The sequence below is a fragment of the Puntigrus tetrazona genome, chromosome 4 (assembly GCF_018831695.1).
Source record: "Puntigrus tetrazona isolate hp1 chromosome 4, ASM1883169v1, whole genome shotgun sequence".
In the NCBI taxonomy this organism is placed as follows: Eukaryota; Metazoa; Chordata; class Actinopteri; order Cypriniformes; family Cyprinidae; genus Puntigrus; species Puntigrus tetrazona.
In genome coordinates, this window is record NC_056702.1 from 13459604 (window position 1) to 13478053 (window position 18450).

General features: G+C 39.0%; 2 protein-coding genes across 8 annotated transcripts; both read right to left on the bottom strand.

Annotated features, from left to right (window-relative positions):
• Nucleotides 1-1439: 1439 nt before the first annotated feature.
• Nucleotides 1440-6070, bottom strand: si:ch211-244b2.3 (uncharacterized protein LOC557230 homolog). Of its 4 annotated transcripts, none has more exons than XM_043237130.1 (13): nt 5936-6070; nt 5389-5447; nt 5124-5166; nt 4903-5032; nt 4648-4798; nt 4447-4567; nt 4239-4338; nt 3437-3542; nt 2789-2894; nt 2581-2659; nt 2363-2426; nt 2060-2180; nt 1440-1980 (listed from the first exon to the last, which is right to left on the bottom strand). In XM_043237130.1, exons 2-13 carry the CDS (start codon nt 5416-5418, stop codon nt 1919-1921), a joined length of 1113 nt encoding a protein of 370 aa, XP_043093065.1. In that variant the 5' UTR covers nt 5419-5447; nt 5936-6070; the 3' UTR covers nt 1440-1918. The 4 variants fall into 4 exon arrangements, with proteins under 4 accessions (XP_043093065.1, XP_043093064.1, XP_043093066.1 ...); XM_043237129.1 differs by having other exon boundaries at nt 5858-6069; XM_043237131.1 differs by having other exon boundaries at nt 5373-5447; nt 5858-6068.
• A 354-nt stretch (nt 6071-6424) lies between these two features.
• si:ch211-244b2.4 (uncharacterized protein LOC541512 homolog) lies at nt 6425-10746 on the bottom strand. Of its 4 annotated transcripts, none has more exons than XM_043237134.1 (10): nt 10528-10746; nt 9989-10104; nt 9342-9507; nt 8747-8885; nt 8519-8654; nt 8184-8295; nt 8005-8086; nt 7808-7907; nt 7481-7586; nt 6425-7086 (listed from the first exon to the last, which is right to left on the bottom strand). In XM_043237134.1, the coding sequence occupies exons 1-10, from the start codon at nt 10559-10561 to the stop codon at nt 7031-7033; spliced, it is 1047 nt and encodes a 348-aa protein (XP_043093069.1). In that variant the 5' UTR covers nt 10562-10746; the 3' UTR covers nt 6425-7030. The 4 variants fall into 4 exon arrangements, with proteins under 4 accessions (XP_043093069.1, XP_043093071.1, XP_043093068.1 ...); XM_043237136.1 differs by having other exon boundaries at nt 7481-7589; nt 8184-8289; nt 10528-10726; XM_043237133.1 differs by having other exon boundaries at nt 7481-7589; nt 10528-10722.
• Nucleotides 10747-18450: the final 7704 nt, after the last annotated feature.

Genomic DNA, 18450 nt, shown 5'->3' on the forward strand with positions numbered 1-18450 from the left:
GTATTATCTTGTAATGTTGTGTTTCTCGGGGAAGTTACGGATGGGTCCACGTTTTTGTTTGTCTGTCGTCATTATATGGACGGTTTCCTGTTTTAAGAAGCGACCAATTGAATTCCTTATCATGCAATTAATTCCATATCATGACCAAACAGACCGCTGCAACACAGCAAAATCACCAAAATGTGTATTATTTCTGAAAAAAAAAAAACATGAATGAAGTGTACAGTACATAGAGGTTAACTGCCACTTAAGAGTTTTTTTCTTCTTTTTTTTAAGTACTGCTGAAAGTGAATGGCTTTCCTGGGGAGACTCTTTGATATCCGGGCAGGTTTTGTTCAAAGGGAACGCTTTTCTCTGTGTAACGAATGAGAGGCCTTATGTTGAGAGTTGTGCAATAACAGGTCTGTGATGGAGATTGTGAAAATAACTTTCTGTATGAGTGTTTCACTACATGCAGTTTTCGAATAGTCTTGATTAATGTAGATAAAACATCTGGATTGTTTTAATTAAAAAAAAAAGAATGTGAACGGTTGTAAAGATGGTGATTTTGGAATTAAATAAATTGATTATTTAAAGGGTAATGCTTTTTTTTTTTGCTTTAGTCGTTTGTTTGTATTGTTGAAGCGTGGATGATGGTATTGAAGCTCATTACGCGGCTTACGTGGAATGCTCGATTCTGATTGGTCAGTCGCCACGTTGCACGGTTAACGACAGGTGTAACTAACAACACGGGTTCATCCGGGAACTTTCTCCAGTCGGACGTTTTTTCTTCGCTGAAACTGCGTTTGGTAATAAAATATTAAAACTCAATTCAGTATTACATTAACGTTACAATTATTTAATTCATTATATCACCCTTGTATCGCGGACTCCCTTTGGTTTCATACAGGCGCAGTAGACTTTATTGGATTACATGATAACTATCAAACTGGTAAGATTTTGAAACCTTTTTCTATTAAATCGATATCTTTTATCGCCATATTTTTTTTTTATGTGGTGAAATTTTGTGTAAGACGGCGCCGTCTCCCTTAAATGTCCGTTTAGTTTGAACGTGCCGTTTCCTAGCAACGGCTTCTCCACTCAAACGTTTCGACTCGCATAAATATCTATAATTATTTACTTTTGTAATAAGGGGGCTAATGCGCATCCAGCATCTACATATGGCTCCACGGGTCGGTTAAAAGTAGGAAAAATCGTTTTAAAACAAATTGCAAACGTTTGCAGAGTTTTGCTCGATGAAGTCGAAACTAAAAACGGTCGGTCTCCCGCTAGCTTGTTTTTACTGAGGAAGCTAAAGCCACGCGATTCGTCAGATAATGCAAATGTTCATTAAAAGTGCATATTGATGAAGTCTGTCTAAAAAATGCAAGTCATATTTCACATTTTATATATAGAAAAGTAAAAAAAAAAAAAGTGAATGAAATGAAATACTTCGCGTGTAATTGTGAATGTAGTGAGTTCAATTTATAAGTTTTAATAAACATTTTTTAACATTTCATTATCAACATGCAAGTCGTGAAAAATTCAAAGAAAATGAATTACCCAGTAGGTGTCAGCACCTCATTATATATTCAACATTATATATTATTTTAATCAACAAAACAAGACGTGCAGACATGAATGTTGAAAGCTGTCATAAAAGTATTGCACATGGAAAGCAGTCTTCGTATCCTTATATATATATATATTGAAAAGAAAACAAAAACTAAATCCTTTCAAGAACGTGATCACCACGGGAACCATGTTTTTTTTTTTTTTTTTTTTTTTTCTATTATCAAAACGGCACAGGCACATGGGTTATAGCATAAAGTAAACGTAATTTTGACATTTGGCATCCCGTTTTCCGAGAAAGAAACCGGCGTCCTGAGATCTTTCGTGTAAATGTTAAAGTACACATAAAAAGAGGCAGGTGAGGGTTTCATGGCAGAAGGCGTTGGACGGATCTCGCCGTGTTGGTGGACAGGTTGGTCTGCGTCATGCCTGCAACAAAACACAGGCGCCTTAAAGTCGTCTGTGCTAAATAAAGTGTATTAGTTTTGGTTCGTCCGCCCGCGCTCACTTGAGAAGTCGAGCTTGTAGCTGAACCTGCCCGCTGTGAAACTCATCGTCCCAGTGGAGTCCAGCCCGTACCGCGCTTCGATGTCTTCGCTCGAAACACTGCAGCATCCCCGAGAAGCGCCCTACACAAAGTTCAAGTCCGAGTGAGCGGCCTAGCGTTGTTTTGCAAGAATGCAGCACGAAAGCCGCTTCACGCATATTAAATCAACGTATAGAATGAATTCACTAGCGAGTTGCCACCTAATAAGATCGCTTAAACCTCTGCGACCAAGATTTATAATAAATGTATATGAAAATGATTTACTTTAACGTAGTCCTTCCAGTTGCCATCCATGTCTTTGAACTGCCAGCGAGCTTGGGATGATGTACTGCAAAGGCAATCCGTTTTATGACAATATTTTGAGTTAACTGTGAAATATATGGGAGCTTATTCGAATATAAAAAAGGTAACGGCGCATTTTCATCTGCTATCCAGGCCTTTTTTCAGTTTATATATAAATATATAAGCGTGTACATCGATACCTGTTTGTTGACTGGATTTCACTGGCAGTTCTCCTGACAGCTCTTTTCGTGCCGTATTTATTGTTGACTTGATACATTCCTGCAAACATGAATTTGGGACATATTGGGAATATATAGCCTGCGCCCAAGAGCATTTAGTAACCTTGACGTCTTCAACGCTCTGGATACAGACGTGAATATTTCGTGATAACGTCTTATCGTAACTTACCAACAAAGTAAAGAGTGTACGTAAATCGCCTGACTGTGAATGAAACTTGGCGCTGCGGGTTAAGCCGATACAACCTCTCGATTTCTGCACTGTCCAGCGAACATCCCTGCAGACGCACGGGAAAAAGTCAAACGTCAAGTCCACGTTAAGTTTGGTTTAATAGGATAAGTGGATAAGAACGGGATAGTGAAAATTCTGTCGTTAATTAGTCATCTGTGCAGCCTTTGTTCACCGGAAAACACAGATTAAGACACTTTCGATGAATTTCCGAGACCTCTCTGACCTTCTCAACGGCAATGATCCTTAGGATCCAGGAGATCCATGTGACCTCACTGGTTCAACTGTTATTTCACGGAGCTATGAGAATCCTTTTCTGAAAGACGAATTGTTGAAAAGGTTTTCTGTAAACCGTATTCTCGTAAAACGATTTATGTCACACAGACGGATTCCTTTCTACGTAATACTTTGACCACATCAGGATCACTGCTGCCTATAGAGAGGGTCAGAGAGGTCTCAGCATTCAATGTATATCTTGAAGCCAAGGTCTCACAGGTTTGGAACGACGTCAGGGTGAGCAAATGATGACAGAATTGTACTTTTTGGTGGACTAACGGCGTTGTCAGGTTGAGTGCAGATGGTAGAACTCACGGGTTTCTGGTACTCGGCCCAAACACCCTCATCATCCATAAACTCCCAGATGTAATGAGAGGACGAATTTGAAGGGTTTGCAGAGGGAGATGCCAGAGTCGGTAAACTGCATGTGATAAAATAGAGAGCAAAGGCTTCGGTGTTTGTGTAGGGAATAAAAAAGGAGGTAAAAGATGCTTAAAACATACAAATAGTTGATAATAAGATGATTGAAAACGTTGTTTTACAAATGAAATTTGATAATACAGTTGATTAAATTCACTTTGGACGATTTTTTAATATAAATCTGATAAAAAATGCTAAGTTTAATATTGTAGCAAAGAAATTATGACTTTAAAAAAATTTTTTAACAGATTTATACAGAAAAAGTTCGAAAAGTATTTGTAACAAAGAATTTTATATTCTTAAATTTCCTACAATAAGAACACGGACAGTAGTTTAACGGAGACTTTTGGAGAGTGTAACCACTGTGGAGTTAAAAGAATTGGTAAAACAAACGTCAAATGTAGTTTAAATAAGAATAATTTAACGAACGATTCAAGAATCAATTATTAGGTTGGGTTCTTGAAGAAAATAAATAGTGATGCTATTAGAATTTGTAAGACATTTTTTTTTATTTTTGTCTAGGGTACAGTTTCTCTCTCTCACACACACACACTCCTTAAAGAGTGTAAACAGTTACGACTTCGTACAACCATTTTAACATTATTGCTTTCAACGCAATGCAAAACAATTTACCCTATAATTCATTCTGCTGTTTCTCGAATAAAGCCAAACCAGCTAGAACTGACTAAAGCGATACCTGTTTAGATTGCCGCTGTTGTCCGTTACTACTTCGTTGAATTTTGGCCGCCGTCTCACGTTCCTCAACATTTTCGTGGACAGATTGGTTTGAGTCATATCTACAACATTCCAAAAAACCCAAAAAATTAATAAAAAATAAATAAATCATTACGCTACAATTTCATCTCATAGCTATCTATGAAGGTCGGTCTAATTCGTCTACTCACGAGCGAAGTCCACCTTGTAAGTCATGCTTCCTACAGTAAACTGGAAAGAGCCACTCGGGTTCTTCACGTACTGCTGCTCCATGAAATCACTTTTGATCGAAGATGACCTCCCACCCGATCCCTTCCGGCGTGAGAGAGAAAACCGAACAATACTTGGTCTGCGTCGGTTTTAGTTGGCAGAGACTTTCTAGAACCACTTACGTCCGATCCGTATTCGCACCAGCGCTGGTTATCTCTGTAGTACCAGCCGATCACTTCTTTCTGGTCGGGAGACAGGAGCGCGTTGCGTCGTACTCTGAGGTTGACAAGAGGCCCGTCGACCGTCATCCCGTCGAAGTCGATATAGGCATTCCTGCGCGGTGAATGGAGCTTAATATTAAATCATCTTAATTTAACCGCTTGCGTGTGACGATGATCGTGCTTAATATTGATGAGATGGTGTATGGAATGAATTACCCGAAGGTGAGGTTGATGGTGATCCCGTTTGCCCCCGGTTGACAGTAATGGGCCTCGATAATAAAATCATTTAATATAGAAGCCCACTGCTGTCCATTATATAGCTGCCACTCGAAGTGATTACCCGAGGCTTTAAATTAATGGACGAATATGAGCAATTACTCAAGTTTTAAGTAACCGAAACCATCTTAAAAAAACCATAAATAAGCCAACGGACGTACCTGTCGCCATGCTGCTGTTAGGTAATTCTGTTATTCCCTTTCCCTGAAATAGAAAGCATTACAATATTGCGTTCACGTTATGTTTTTACGGAAAGCAATGCATGCATTCGCATTACTTTTTAAATAACAGCAAACCCAAATTGCTTTTTCGTCAACAGCAAAGGTATTTTCACAGCTAAAGTGAAACTAACAAGCCTGGGTCAAATTCAGTCAATATACAATCACAGGATTCAAAAAAAAGCAAATCACCTTAAACTTCACCTACCCGAAGAACAACAGCCGGGTCGAAATTCATAGCTTCTCTTGCTTTAATTCATCTTCACGCTTGTAAACAAAGAGACATCAAAACGTTCGCGTGACATGCTTACGCGTTTCCTGTTTCACTGAAGTACGTTTTCGTAAGATTTTAAACGTTACATCGGCGTTAACTCTGGCTAAATTAGGCTAATACGATACAAAAAATCCCCTCAGGAGAGCGACAGCGGTTGACATGTTTACCAGAACACGAGAGACTTCGAGCTCAAGGCCAGGAAACCCAATACCATTAAGTGCTTCACAGAAAGAAACGCCTAACTGTGTTTATATAGGCGTTTTTGATCATTTAGCGGTTATTTACCGCATAAAGACGGGTGACATAAAAAGGGAAACCACTGACAGAACCCTATTAGCTGTTACTCAACGCTTTCAGGCGTGACGTTATTAATGCACGGCACACGAATGATTAGTCTACTCACCGAATATAATAGTTCCTGGAGACTACCATCGATAGCATGTCAAAAAACTACAAAACGTATTTGCCGAATAAAACGTACCGCCGTTTCGTTCGGACAGGATTTAAAGCGCTTCACCGCCGAGGCGCTGACACGGTTTCGCTTTCTTTTCAGACTATTTTTCGACTTTCCGAAACAAGCTTCTCTGCGGATGAATGTGAACCAACTGGATGCCTGTGCGTTGTTTGTGTGCGCATGAATTCAGAAAGCTGTTACAAACCATAACTTGATATATTTCTGCTCTGTAGAAAGTTATTAATGGGTCAGAGAAACGGTATGCAATTGTGTAAGTTAAATAAAGCCACATTTATCATTTTATTTAAGTATTACATATAAATGCATGATATGATAGACTTATTGCAAAGCAAAGCACCCTCAAGTGGTAGCACCCTTCAGTTTGTAATTAAAACTCATTGTGAAAATAGGATCATCCAAATATATAGATATATTTTAATCATAATTTAGTCATTTGATGCAACACTGATTGATTGCGCATTTTGTTGATCCCCAATGTAAACATGCTGCAGTGTATATTGCATAACATTGTAGGTTTTATTGCACATTACACATCATTCACACAGCATTATTGTGCATACGCCTGATCTTTTTCTTTTTTAATCTTTTGTGCAGGTTATACCCTACAGATGAAAAATGAAACTGAACAAGGTTTCACAAGCAGCGCGTAAACGTTGGTCGTCAGGCAGTTTTCGACATCAGGCACTTCATTGTAAATTATGGTAAAAAAAAAAAAAAAAAAAAAAAAAAGAAAAAAAAGTAAAGCAGTGTAATGCTTGTATTGTTATGGCCCATCGCCTACTATTTACAGAATAACAAAAAAAGTGATAGCATTTTAAAGCATAATTCTGTGAAAATAAACGGAAAGCAAAACATATGCTTTAGGTCACGTCAAAAGAGGATTTTAAATTAATATACGACAAAATACCTGAATAAATTCTATTTTCCACACACAGTTTTCCAAACAATACAGTAATTCAGGATGATTAAACATTCAAAATCATATTCGCTAACATCCATGTGGGTCAAAAATCACTTAACGTTTTGTCTACTTCCACCCAAAATTCGACTCTTATTTGCTGGTTTGGATCTCGAGGACGACCTGACGTCTTCCTTATTACTTCACACACGCCTGACCTTGCGTTCGGCCTTTGTTCTGAGGTTAACCTGACTCAACTCTGAAAGAAAAGAAAGAGACAAAACAGCATCTGTTCATCACATCCGACTCGTCATTTTCAAAATGCATTTTAAAAGTTCGATTCAAGACGGCCGTGTTCATCAACCCAAAGGTCAACGTTATCTCACGAGCCGATTCGTACGCGTTTTACGAAGTGGCTGTAATTTGTATTTGTATCGCACGATTTTGCGCAACCCGTCTAAAAGCCCAGTGACGGGTATTGTTTAGGGGCGGGGGTTAGGTGTGGGTCGTTCGTGCAAATTCGTATCAATTGGCAACGCGCAAAAAAAACCTCGCACGGATTCGTACGAGTGAGGTCGTGCGAATTAGCCACCTTGTAAAACATGCGCAAGCTGCTGTGAGACGTTTTTCACGTTTTTTTATTTCCGACATACTTGCAAAATCCAGAACGTAACCGTCGCCATTCACAGTGAAACTCATGGTTGTCGGATTTTGCTGGTAACAGTTTTCAATGTCGGCACTCGAGACTGAACAGCCTCCCTGCTGAAAAACAAGATCAAGATCAGTGACAATGATTTTAATCTTTCTGAGGCCATAAATACAGTGGTCAGTGTGAGGAATTTACTAACTTAATCCTTACGTTTAATAGTTTGAACTGTTTTGCCGAAATGAGAAAAACAAGCCTAAGTAACCCCTAAGTAACTGCAAATGTACAGTAAATATGCATTCAAAGGCCTAAAATAAATAAAGAAATGGTTTACCTTCTTCTTGAAGGTGTACCACCGATTGCTCCCTTCAAACTGCCACTTTGGAGTCGAAGGGCTCAAAAGGGTTCTTATTTGAGAGGTTATTCCAAGTAACCTGCTTAGTGAACACATGACACTCTTAGAAGTGCTGGTTATGTGTACTTCTATCCATCCATCCACCCATTCAAATAAATATATGTATTCATATTTACCCTCCATTTTGAGGTGGTTCATATTTAGGGCGGCGTCTAACCCGCCTCTTATTGCCCGTCGATAAATTTCTCTGACACATTTCTGGAAGAACAAACGCGTTGAAGATTGCGATCTTTCCCGTTTATAGAAACGCTATTTAAAAAGGAGACGGATGCGTGCGGGAGAAAGCAAAACAGACCTTTAAAGCTAATCTCGTACTGAGTAGAGTCGATGGCGATCTTGAATGAACCATGGCGGTCGTTTTGATACGCCGTCTCCAGCTGGGAGCTCTGAACTGCACTGGCTTTGCCCTGTAGATGCAGATAGTCAACCAACATAATCAAGCTCACTAGTGCATAAGATCACTTATGCGGTCAACGTTTGAAGTTCTCGTCTTAGAACTAACTTTTTTTGATCCACTAAGATGACGTTAGACGTTGATGCGTGATAAAAGCAGCCCTTCACGCGGTACTTATTTGAATTAAAAACCATAAAAACCCAACATTTTTATTACGGCTTTAATTTAAAACCCACCTGGCCTCCGTACCGACACCAGCAGTGGTCACCCCTGTAATACCACAGCCATTCTGTATCCCCCGCGCTCAGACGACGCACCTTAATATTGGTTTTCTGAAGAACTCTCATTTTAGTGAAATCGATCGATACAGCCCTGCGATGCAAACGAGAAAGAGCCAAATAAAAGCAGGCGGCAAGTTCGTTGGGTTGAATAATTCACCTTTAACAAAAGCGTTTCGCGCGTACCCAGCTTGGGTGTTGTAGAGCTTGATTCCTTTAGTGTTGGGGAGTGAATACTGGGCTTCCAGAATGTGATCGTTGCAAATGTTTTTCCAGCCCTTTTGAAAATTCATCTGCCATCTGTAGGGCCCCTCAAATATTTCATCTGTGTGTGATTGGAAAAAAAAAACGATTAGGTGGACTAATTTGTTCAACAATCAAACACATGATGAGTATATATATATATATATATATAGGCCATGCTCTATATATGCATTATACGTCATTTTTAATTATACGTATCGACTACTAGAAAAACTACCAGACAATTTGAAATATGTCATATACTATACACACACACTGTACTAAATTAATGCTGATGCATTAAAAAAAACTGCTCTTTGAAATAAAATGACACACATTATATTAAAATCCCAATTTAACAATAAAAAACAGGTTTCGGGATGAATCGCACGAAGCGCGTCCTAGAGCTAGCTAGGATCGCAAATACTTAATTTGTAGATGGGATTGAATTGTTTGGTGGAAACGGATGCGTTCACTTTTTATTGAGTTTAGTGCATGTGTAAGTCACGGGTGCTTTCGGGCTCCTGTTCACACATACCCTCAGATGAGGATCTGCCCCGTCCTGAACTCCGACTGTTGTGGTTCAGACGACATCCGGCACCGAACTTGCACGAACCCTTGAGGAAGTCCTTGCATATGTGCACGTTCTTACACTCATCTCCGTAACGACACTTGCCGCGGTTGTAATACGTACAGACGTTCTGCTTGAACACAAAGCGCAACCGAGTAAGATTATGTTCATCGGAGACCAGAACACCTAGATGCGCCCCCGTGGACAGATCACCGGATCCTGATGCACACACACACACACACACTAAGTCATTTACGCTATCTGACACGGCAGGGTTTAAAATTGAACTGGAGGTTAAGTGCTGGGCGTCCGGCCAGAGGAGAACTGGTCTGGTTTCTCCCAAGGTTTCTTTTCCACCATTCTGTATGGATGGGGTTTGGGTTCCTTGCCGCTGTCGCCTCTGGCTTGCTTAACTTCTAGCGACTACCGTCCAATTGATTACAGAAACAGTCTCTGCATTTAATAACAAACTTATCAATCTCATTATACATCCCTATCACTGCATTCTTCTGCTTTATACCGTGCAAGCAAGCCGTGCTGTTAAAAGCGCTATATAAATAAAAATGATCGACTACTGAGCTCCAGCTGCATTCACTTTGAATCAAAAGGTGTACCTCGATAGATATTCCTCCATCATCTTCGACGCCAGATCCAGAATCGTTTTCTGCCTCGGAGTCTGTGTCGCTAAACTCTAAGGAACTCTCATTAGATAGTTGGTAGCTGCCTTCGTCTGGGAAGAACGAAATATGAGGGCAATGGGAATTAGTTACACGGTCTGAAGAAAACGAAAACGTATGCAGCGTTGGCTAGGGCGGAGTAACTTCACTTATCGACTTTTAAAGGGGTTCGTATGCGACCCGGGCGCCGGTTAGCGTTGCGACAACATGCCCCCGACCCGTTAAAAACACTCTTCGAAGCAAGCATTCCCCGTGAAATATTCACATTAGTAAAACAAGCGGTCTTCAGAGTGCTGACATCGAGAAACAAAGGCTGACGCTTCAACCTAGAGAGCGCTGACCGAAACAAAGATCACCACGCCACTTCCCGAGCACGCGGTCTTTTCTTCTTAGGCTAAGTAGGCTTACAGACAACTCGCATGCTGTGTTTGAGCCAATTTTGCATTTGACGACAGGATATAGGCTATTAAACTCACCCGAATCCTCTTGACAGTTCGAGGCCATGTTCATAAATGACACACGGCCTATATTCTTTCGGTTTCATTTTATCGTAAGCACCTGCATATATTCAAATACACAGCGTTTTTTTTTTTTTTTTTTTTTTTTTTTACGAATAACTACACTCTTTGACTAGTTATTTAGCCCACGATGAAGAAATATAAAAATGTAAATTGTACAAAGAAAATACTTTAATATAGCAGTACAAATAATTTACTTCAAGTAGGCTTAGTTTTTTTTTTTTTTTTAGGCACTGGCGCCATCAGTAGGGCAGATTGCGCATTAAAAAAAAAACAGACTAATGGGAGCACGAGTGATTTATTTAAAAATGTTTTCTAACATGAACAACGTTTTACAATATTATAGAAATATATAATAATAATAATAATAATAATAATAATAGAAATAAAAGTAGTTCAAGTAAATATACATTTGTGTGAAAAAACGCATTATAGCCCAACTAAGGGCTATACTAAATTAAATTAAATGTTTTTAATACGCAAATGTGTTTAACAAGATCACAATTTAATTAAAAAAAACAGTGTGAGTTATTCAAGGTGATTCAAACATTCAAAGCACATTAGAAAAATAATTTCACAATACTGAAATATTGAGGGGAAAAAAGCGGCATCTGAATTTTCTGTATAATAACAGCCAGCCACTTGATAGTCTTAATGTGAATGTGCAAAACTAAAACCTTTTGAATGCATATAAATGGGCCGTTTTTTTCCATTTATTAATTTTATGTCTCGCGTTTTATTTCTGACGCGTAGCCCAAATTGTTTGCAAAATATTTTATTAAAATATTTTATGAAGTCGGACAAAGTAACTGGGAACAAAGCGGTTTAATTAATAATGAATTGAAATTAATGCGGGTATAAAAATAATAATATACGCCAGCCTGCTGCACGTACTTCCTCGACTGGCCGCCAGATGGCAGCAGCGGCGACACTAAAACTCCCCTGCAGTCATTCGTCTCGCCTTCAGCGCAAGAAGCGCGTCTTTTAAGAAGCGGAACAGACCCGGAGGCGTGTCCTACGCGCAGGAGCGAGTGCGATGGGATCTTGTTGGCTATACGTCGGTTAAAAACACACTTCCCTGTCCAAAGCTAACAAGAAACCGCACGCGACGTGGTTCTGTCGTCAGTTAAGTCACGAAACGATAAAAAAAAAAAAAAACCAAGCTGCAGACTAATACGCGAAGGACGTCTCTGAGATGCATGCGCTAAAACGTACTCCGCTATTCGAGGTTGAAGATGAAGATGAATGAATGAAGATGAAATTAAAAGCGATATTTATCCAGGTTTCTGGCAGCGACGCATCCATATCACTTAAAGTCTTGAATCGATGGTTAAGTGATTTTCGGCGTCTGGGAAAGAATGACGGCAGGGACCTGCCAAGGCTTTTCATTTCACTTCAAATGACGGTTTTGTTGCCTTTTTATTTCCTTTTAAGGTTTTCTCGATGAAAAACGCTTAAAAAAAAAAAAAAAAAAAAAAAAGAATGCGAGTGCGAAAACAGTTTAAAGGTGCTGTACGTAGGATTTTGACTCTACTAAAGCATAAAAATACCACGTTTTCGCTAAATCTTTATTTAGTTTTAATACCACTGTGTAGAGTCTCTGATATATATATATATATATATATATATATATATATATATATATATATATATATATATATATATATATATATATATACGAACTCATCTTTTCATGTCCTGGCGCGTTATATATATATATATATATATATATATATATATATATATATATATATATATATATATATAACGTTGGGAACGTCAGCAAGTTAATCGAAGAAAGCGATATTTTTATTCAACGAGGACACGTTAACTCGGCAGATGTCACGCGGCTGCTGAAAATTCAACTAAACGTGTTCGAATGTAGAAAAAGGTTCGGTTATTTTTAAAGTTGTTTCCAACCGTTTCACTGCATTGAGGATCGCGAGCGGCCCTCGCGGAGCACAGGATGAAATATAAAAATCTCCAAAATTCACTTTTAATGGTTATCTGCCATTTCTTAGCAATCGTCCGAGACCTGCTGATGGAATGCGGTATATCCGGCTGAATCATGAAAAAAAAAAAAATCACATTTTCCACACGGGCATCTGATGACCTTTTTGTTATGCGAATCAAAAACGCACTCAACAACTTTGTGTTTGGTGATAAGCCTGCAAAAAGGCGGAAACCCTCGCTCCAAAGTGGCTGACTTAACGCTTTGATTCGACACTATTTAGATCGCGTGCGCTTGCAAGTTTCTATTAGTTTCCACCCGAGCCCGTTTTTCCCGCTCCCTCTCACGTTCAAGCTTGGATGATGCCGGTGAAGCGCCGTAAATCGGATGTGTCCGTCGTGAAGCGCAAATCGATGGCGTTTATAATTTTATAGCTAGCTTTTTTTCAAATCTTTTGTCTGAACTTTTGTAAACGGCTGTATACGGGTTCGCGATAGGGTCAAGTTCCGACGTCTTAGCTGGCCTCTGACCTTTTAATCGGTTAGCTGCGTTCAGTATTGCTTTATCGTTGTTTCTCTATTCTCTTCTGAGCTTGTGTTAGAAATGCTGCTTGCCTCACGCGTCGAGTCAGAGTTTATTGCGTTCCCGCATGGATGCTTTCCTCCCTTTTTCTGCGTACGTTCAATCTTGTCTTTCCTCGCTGTCCTGTACCGTCCTGTCACAGACGCACGTGTCTTGGACGAGTTCAGTCGGTCATGGGTGTTGTCATACGCTACACTTTTGACGCTTAACAAGTGTTTTTCTGTGTCCAAAAGCGTTCCTTATATGTTCTTAACTTCCTTTTGATATCTCTATCTTATCTTTTGGCATGTATGCGACATGTGCAATCTTTTGATTCATTGCCTAGGGTAAAACTCCCCTCTGAAGACGTCTATTTAAACCATCGTATTTGGAAATAAACTTTGCCGTAAGGATATATACGTCTCTGTGCGTTTTCTTGCTCTCTGGCCGTTTAGAAAGGCCACAAAATATGAGGTAATTTTCATTTTCGGTAGGTTTATGGTCCACGGTAGTTTGTGTGCCGTTTACTCAAGCAACAGACTTGTCTGTATCCGAAACATAGCCTCGTTTTCACGCGAACGGCCATTTAAAACGTTTGTGAACATCCGGGATGCGCGCGCATCGTGGTTGCAAAAAAGCAGGAGAGTCAGCGTTTACAGCGAGACAATTACACAGACATGGTACTAAACATTTACATTTAAAATATTTTTTTTATATAATAATTTTTATCATTTGAAACTGCAAACAGACCTTAATATAAATTCACGAGAGCACAAGCGCTCGCGCGGGACGCGTCGGTCTGTAGCGCCAACAACCCGCCAAAATAAAAGCCTGCCGATTAAGTTTGAAAAAAAAAGTAAATATTAGCATTTAATTTTTAAGCTTACGATATAATAATGCATTGTACATAACGGATACGTGGTCTACATACGCATTCAACTGTAAGGTTGGAAATTTATTTTCTTAATTTATTTTAAACACATATGTAATATATTTTAAAACTGTATTTTATTGAGCGATATAGATACATCATATATTTCACATATATTTAAAATATATTTGGTCCCAAAACAACAACAACAACAACAAAAACACCGAATAAATCGCCGCATCTTGCCAGAAGATGGCGCCCGCGGCTAAACCATCCATTAATTTTGCACAAAAAAAGCACTTGTCGCGTAATACAGCGCGTAACACGGGTACGCATTCATTAAACACAGCTTATTAATTAGTTTAATTACGGTTTATACATCATTTCCATGACAGAATTCAATATAAATCCTTTAATCGTATTACTGAAGCTACCTGATTCAAACGGTCACAAGAGGCAAACAAAATATGGCAACACGTACCAGTACTTCCGGTGCACTCAGTGTCCGAATTCACTCCCTCGTTTTATTCCCTACGTCGAGCGAACTGAACGAGCGGACTAGTGTAGGGACTAGTGAATGAGAGTATAGGAGGCGATAGCGGCCTACTTAGTAATATGACAAACCCTAATCGAACAAACCAGAACAAGCTAATCAAGAAATATTACTAGATGAGCTTTTAGTAGGGCTGGAGCTGAACTGGACAAAAACACAACTGAAATGTTCCCAGGCCCAGACATAATAAATACAGTCCACGTGACATCAGTGGCTCAATTAGCTTTTGCAACGCTAAGAGAATTAAACATAGAAAACAAACATAACCTCATTTACTCAACCATTCTTTTCCCCAGAGTTACGTCTTCCGCCATTGTGGAGAGTACTTACGAGTGTTTTTGATGTAATCAGCATTGTTTACGTTCAGGGGGAAAGCGTGCGCACGAAAGTATTTGTTTTCCGGTTAGGAGAAAGCGTGGGTATGCGCTGTGATTTAGAATGGCGGAAGACGTTACTCAAGGGAGAACAATGATTGAGTAAATGAGGCTATATTTGTTTTCCTTGTTTAATTCTCTTAGCGTTGCAAAACCGAAGTTGAGCCACTGATGTCGCATGGACTGTATTTATTAAGTCTGGGAACATCTCAGTTGTGTTCCCGTCTATGGAGGGTCAGACGGCTCTTCGGTTTCATCAAAAATGTCTTAATTTGTGTTCCAAAGATGAACGAACCGCTTGGCTCAATCGAGGTAGTCCTCCAGGGCGGCGTTGACGATCTTCACGTCTTACTTGGTAAGTAGCCGTCGGTCGCCGATGGTGATGGTGCCGTCGGTTTGAGAACACATTGGCCACAGTGAGATCGCGTTGGTTTGGGCTCCAAAGCCGTGGTATTTAAAAGATAACGCAAGTAAACACAACATGTTTTTATTATGTAGGGAAAACAAATCCAAACCCCTGTGTTATCTTTGATTTAACGTAGCAGTTTAATGTACATGTCACATGTCAACAAAAGTTGTTGGGGACTCCCAAAACCAAAATATGAACCTTAATAATCCATAATAGTGGCACTTTAAAGTAGACCAGGTCAAAGTAAGCGATATTTGTAATGAGCTACATAAATTACACAAATAATATTCATAGAATAGATAACTTATCTGCCTTTAAATGTCAAATATTTGTCTCCAGGATAAGGCTATGGGACTATAATGGATACGGCGGAGGAGGGTTGACTAGAGTGAGGTAGGCACTGATTGGCTGATGAAATCCTGAAATATTTATATTATTTAGTACACTCATTATACATTACCACTTAAAATTTGCACAGCATTTTCATTTATATGCCACATATGCATTAACTTGATCAAAAGTGACAGTAAAAGCTATTAAGAATCATCTTTCTAGACTAAAAAAAAGTGAAAAAGCTTCACTTTTAACTGTGCATACATTGTTAAAAAAAAAATTCTAGAAAAAGATATGATAAAATAAAAAAAAATATTCAGCAGCTACAAACTGTACTTGAGCACTAAATCATGTGACACCGAAGACTGCAGAAAATTCACCTTTTTTTTCATCAGTTTTTGAATAGATATTTTAATATACTTCCTCATTCGTAATTTAATCAGTTTCTTCATTTGAAACGTATCGGTCAGTAATAATATAAAGTATGTCGTTATAATTTAATGTCGTTTCTAATTCATAACTGGATGATGCTGAAGCTGACGGCGTATCAGTGCCGGGTTTCTTTCAAGACACCTAACATATAATGAATCATTTATTTCCATCCAGTTATGATATCAGCCGCTCTGAAAGGGTCATAAGTAATGCCCTGCGCTAATATACAGACATCACTGAAACCCTATTCTGGTGTTTTAGAGACGAACTATTCTTTTGGATTTCCCCCGAGAGTTTTCTAATTGAAGGCAAAACTAAAAGAATCCTTTACACACTTCTCTAAGCCTCTTTAAAAAAATCAGTAGCTGTGATTTTAAAGAGGACACGGGCTGTTCCTGTACTAAACGGTGCAATATTGCGTTACACACGGTCAGCGGTTTTGTGTTATTGATGGCAGCGTGCCTAAATGTTATTTTCTCTCTGGCACACCGCGGCCGGCCTAAAACGCCACTAACTAGCACCTCGTCGATACAAAAAAACAGAGCGGAGATAGACGGAGAACGCCTGAAGTGCGTGCGTTGGAGACAGAAGGATGTTTGTGCATGCGGCGGCACAAATATTTGCAATTATGCATGCTGTTTGTTCGCGAGAGGCCGTGACGGTGCATAAATGCAGTCCTGTGTTGTAGGAAATCTCGCCGGGTGAATATGAATGTCTGCGAAAGTCTAACCGGATCTGTCTAACGAGGCCTATAAATATTCCTCAGCTTACCTTCCCCCGATCTTCCAAACACAAAAAGGTCACGTACATGCAACATGCATGCGACAAAAGGAAAATCCTGTCATGCATTTCCTCTGAATGGAATGCAAACGCTTACCACAGTGTTGCCAAGTCTGCGCAAATAGTTTTTTTTTGCAGACCTGGCAACCCTAAACAAATTTTCATCACGTTGCAAATTGCATTGTGCATGTTTACTAGCATATTTTGATCATTTCCGTGATAAGATTTGCTCATGTCAGTGTTGTGGATAGTGGTGCAAGTGAATTTTATTGACGTGCATTTTGAATGCACCGAGACATCGTGACGCGATCCTGAGACCCGTTGTTGTGCCATCCACGACAATCAACATGTTAGGGCCTGTACACTATTCGTGGAAGCTGAAAACATCCCCGACCCACATCCCACAATCAACCACCGGATCAGCTCTATGCGAAGAAGATGAGGCAAATGGTGGCCACGCCAGGCTACTTTAGATTTGGTGAATTTGTAGCAATAGGTGTGAATTTAAAAAAAGGAGAAGAACAAAAAAAAAACTATTATGAAGGTATAAATACACAGTAAATATTTTAAAAATATTTAAATTTATTCATAGTTATATTTCACATATATATATTTTACATATATATATATATGTATATATATATATATATATATATATATATATATATATCAACATAACATTTTTCTTAAATATATACATGCCTTAAATATATATATAAATATATTTATATATACATAATAGCATACACAGTACACACGCATATATTATGTAAACAAAAATACGGATACACCTAATAGTTGCTTATTAGCATGCATAATACTAGCCATTTATTATTGCTAATTAAAAACATATTAATGCCTTATTCTACATCCCTAACCCTACCAATACCTAAACTTTACTGTTTTTGATTCTAAAGATTATCGACATATTTATAAATAAAAAATAAACTTCAGAACTTAAGTAAATTGTTTTTTTATAATATTTAAGTAACCCAAAACACCGTTTTTTTTTTTTTTAAAAAACACTGTACTGAGATGGATATTTCCCTCAGAGGCAAGCATTGATTCAGTAGAGTGGGGTCCAGATTTAATTATTTGATTTACTTCTCCCTGCAGCATTTGCTGATGCTTTAAAGTGGATTGATTCCTGTGAGGGCTGGCATGAGAAGGTCGGATTCTAACCACATTCGTGCACTTGCTGTTCCTTCTCCGACATAAAAGCCATTCCTTTGGCAGATATATTGGCTGTGATTTGTTGCCTGCCAAATAAGGTCATTTTTTTTTCTCTGCGCAGAGAGACAGATAGAGAGAGAGAGAGAGAGAGAGAGAGAGTGAGTGGGTGAGTGAGCGCCACAGAGAAAGAGAGAAAATGTACATGTTTGGGGCTTAAGACGAAAGCGCAGCTTAGAAAGAGAAAGGTGAAACCGCTAGAGGAGACGCTGAAGTCACTGGCCGTATGTGTTCGCTATTAAACGCGCTGAGGATGCACACGCACCTCCTGTTTTTAAAATCTATTGCGGCGCAAAGACTGTATTTATGATACTCGAGGAACTGTCTCAATATCGCCAAGGGAATAGCACTGAACAAAAAATATTAATTGTGCTGAGACGCCAGATA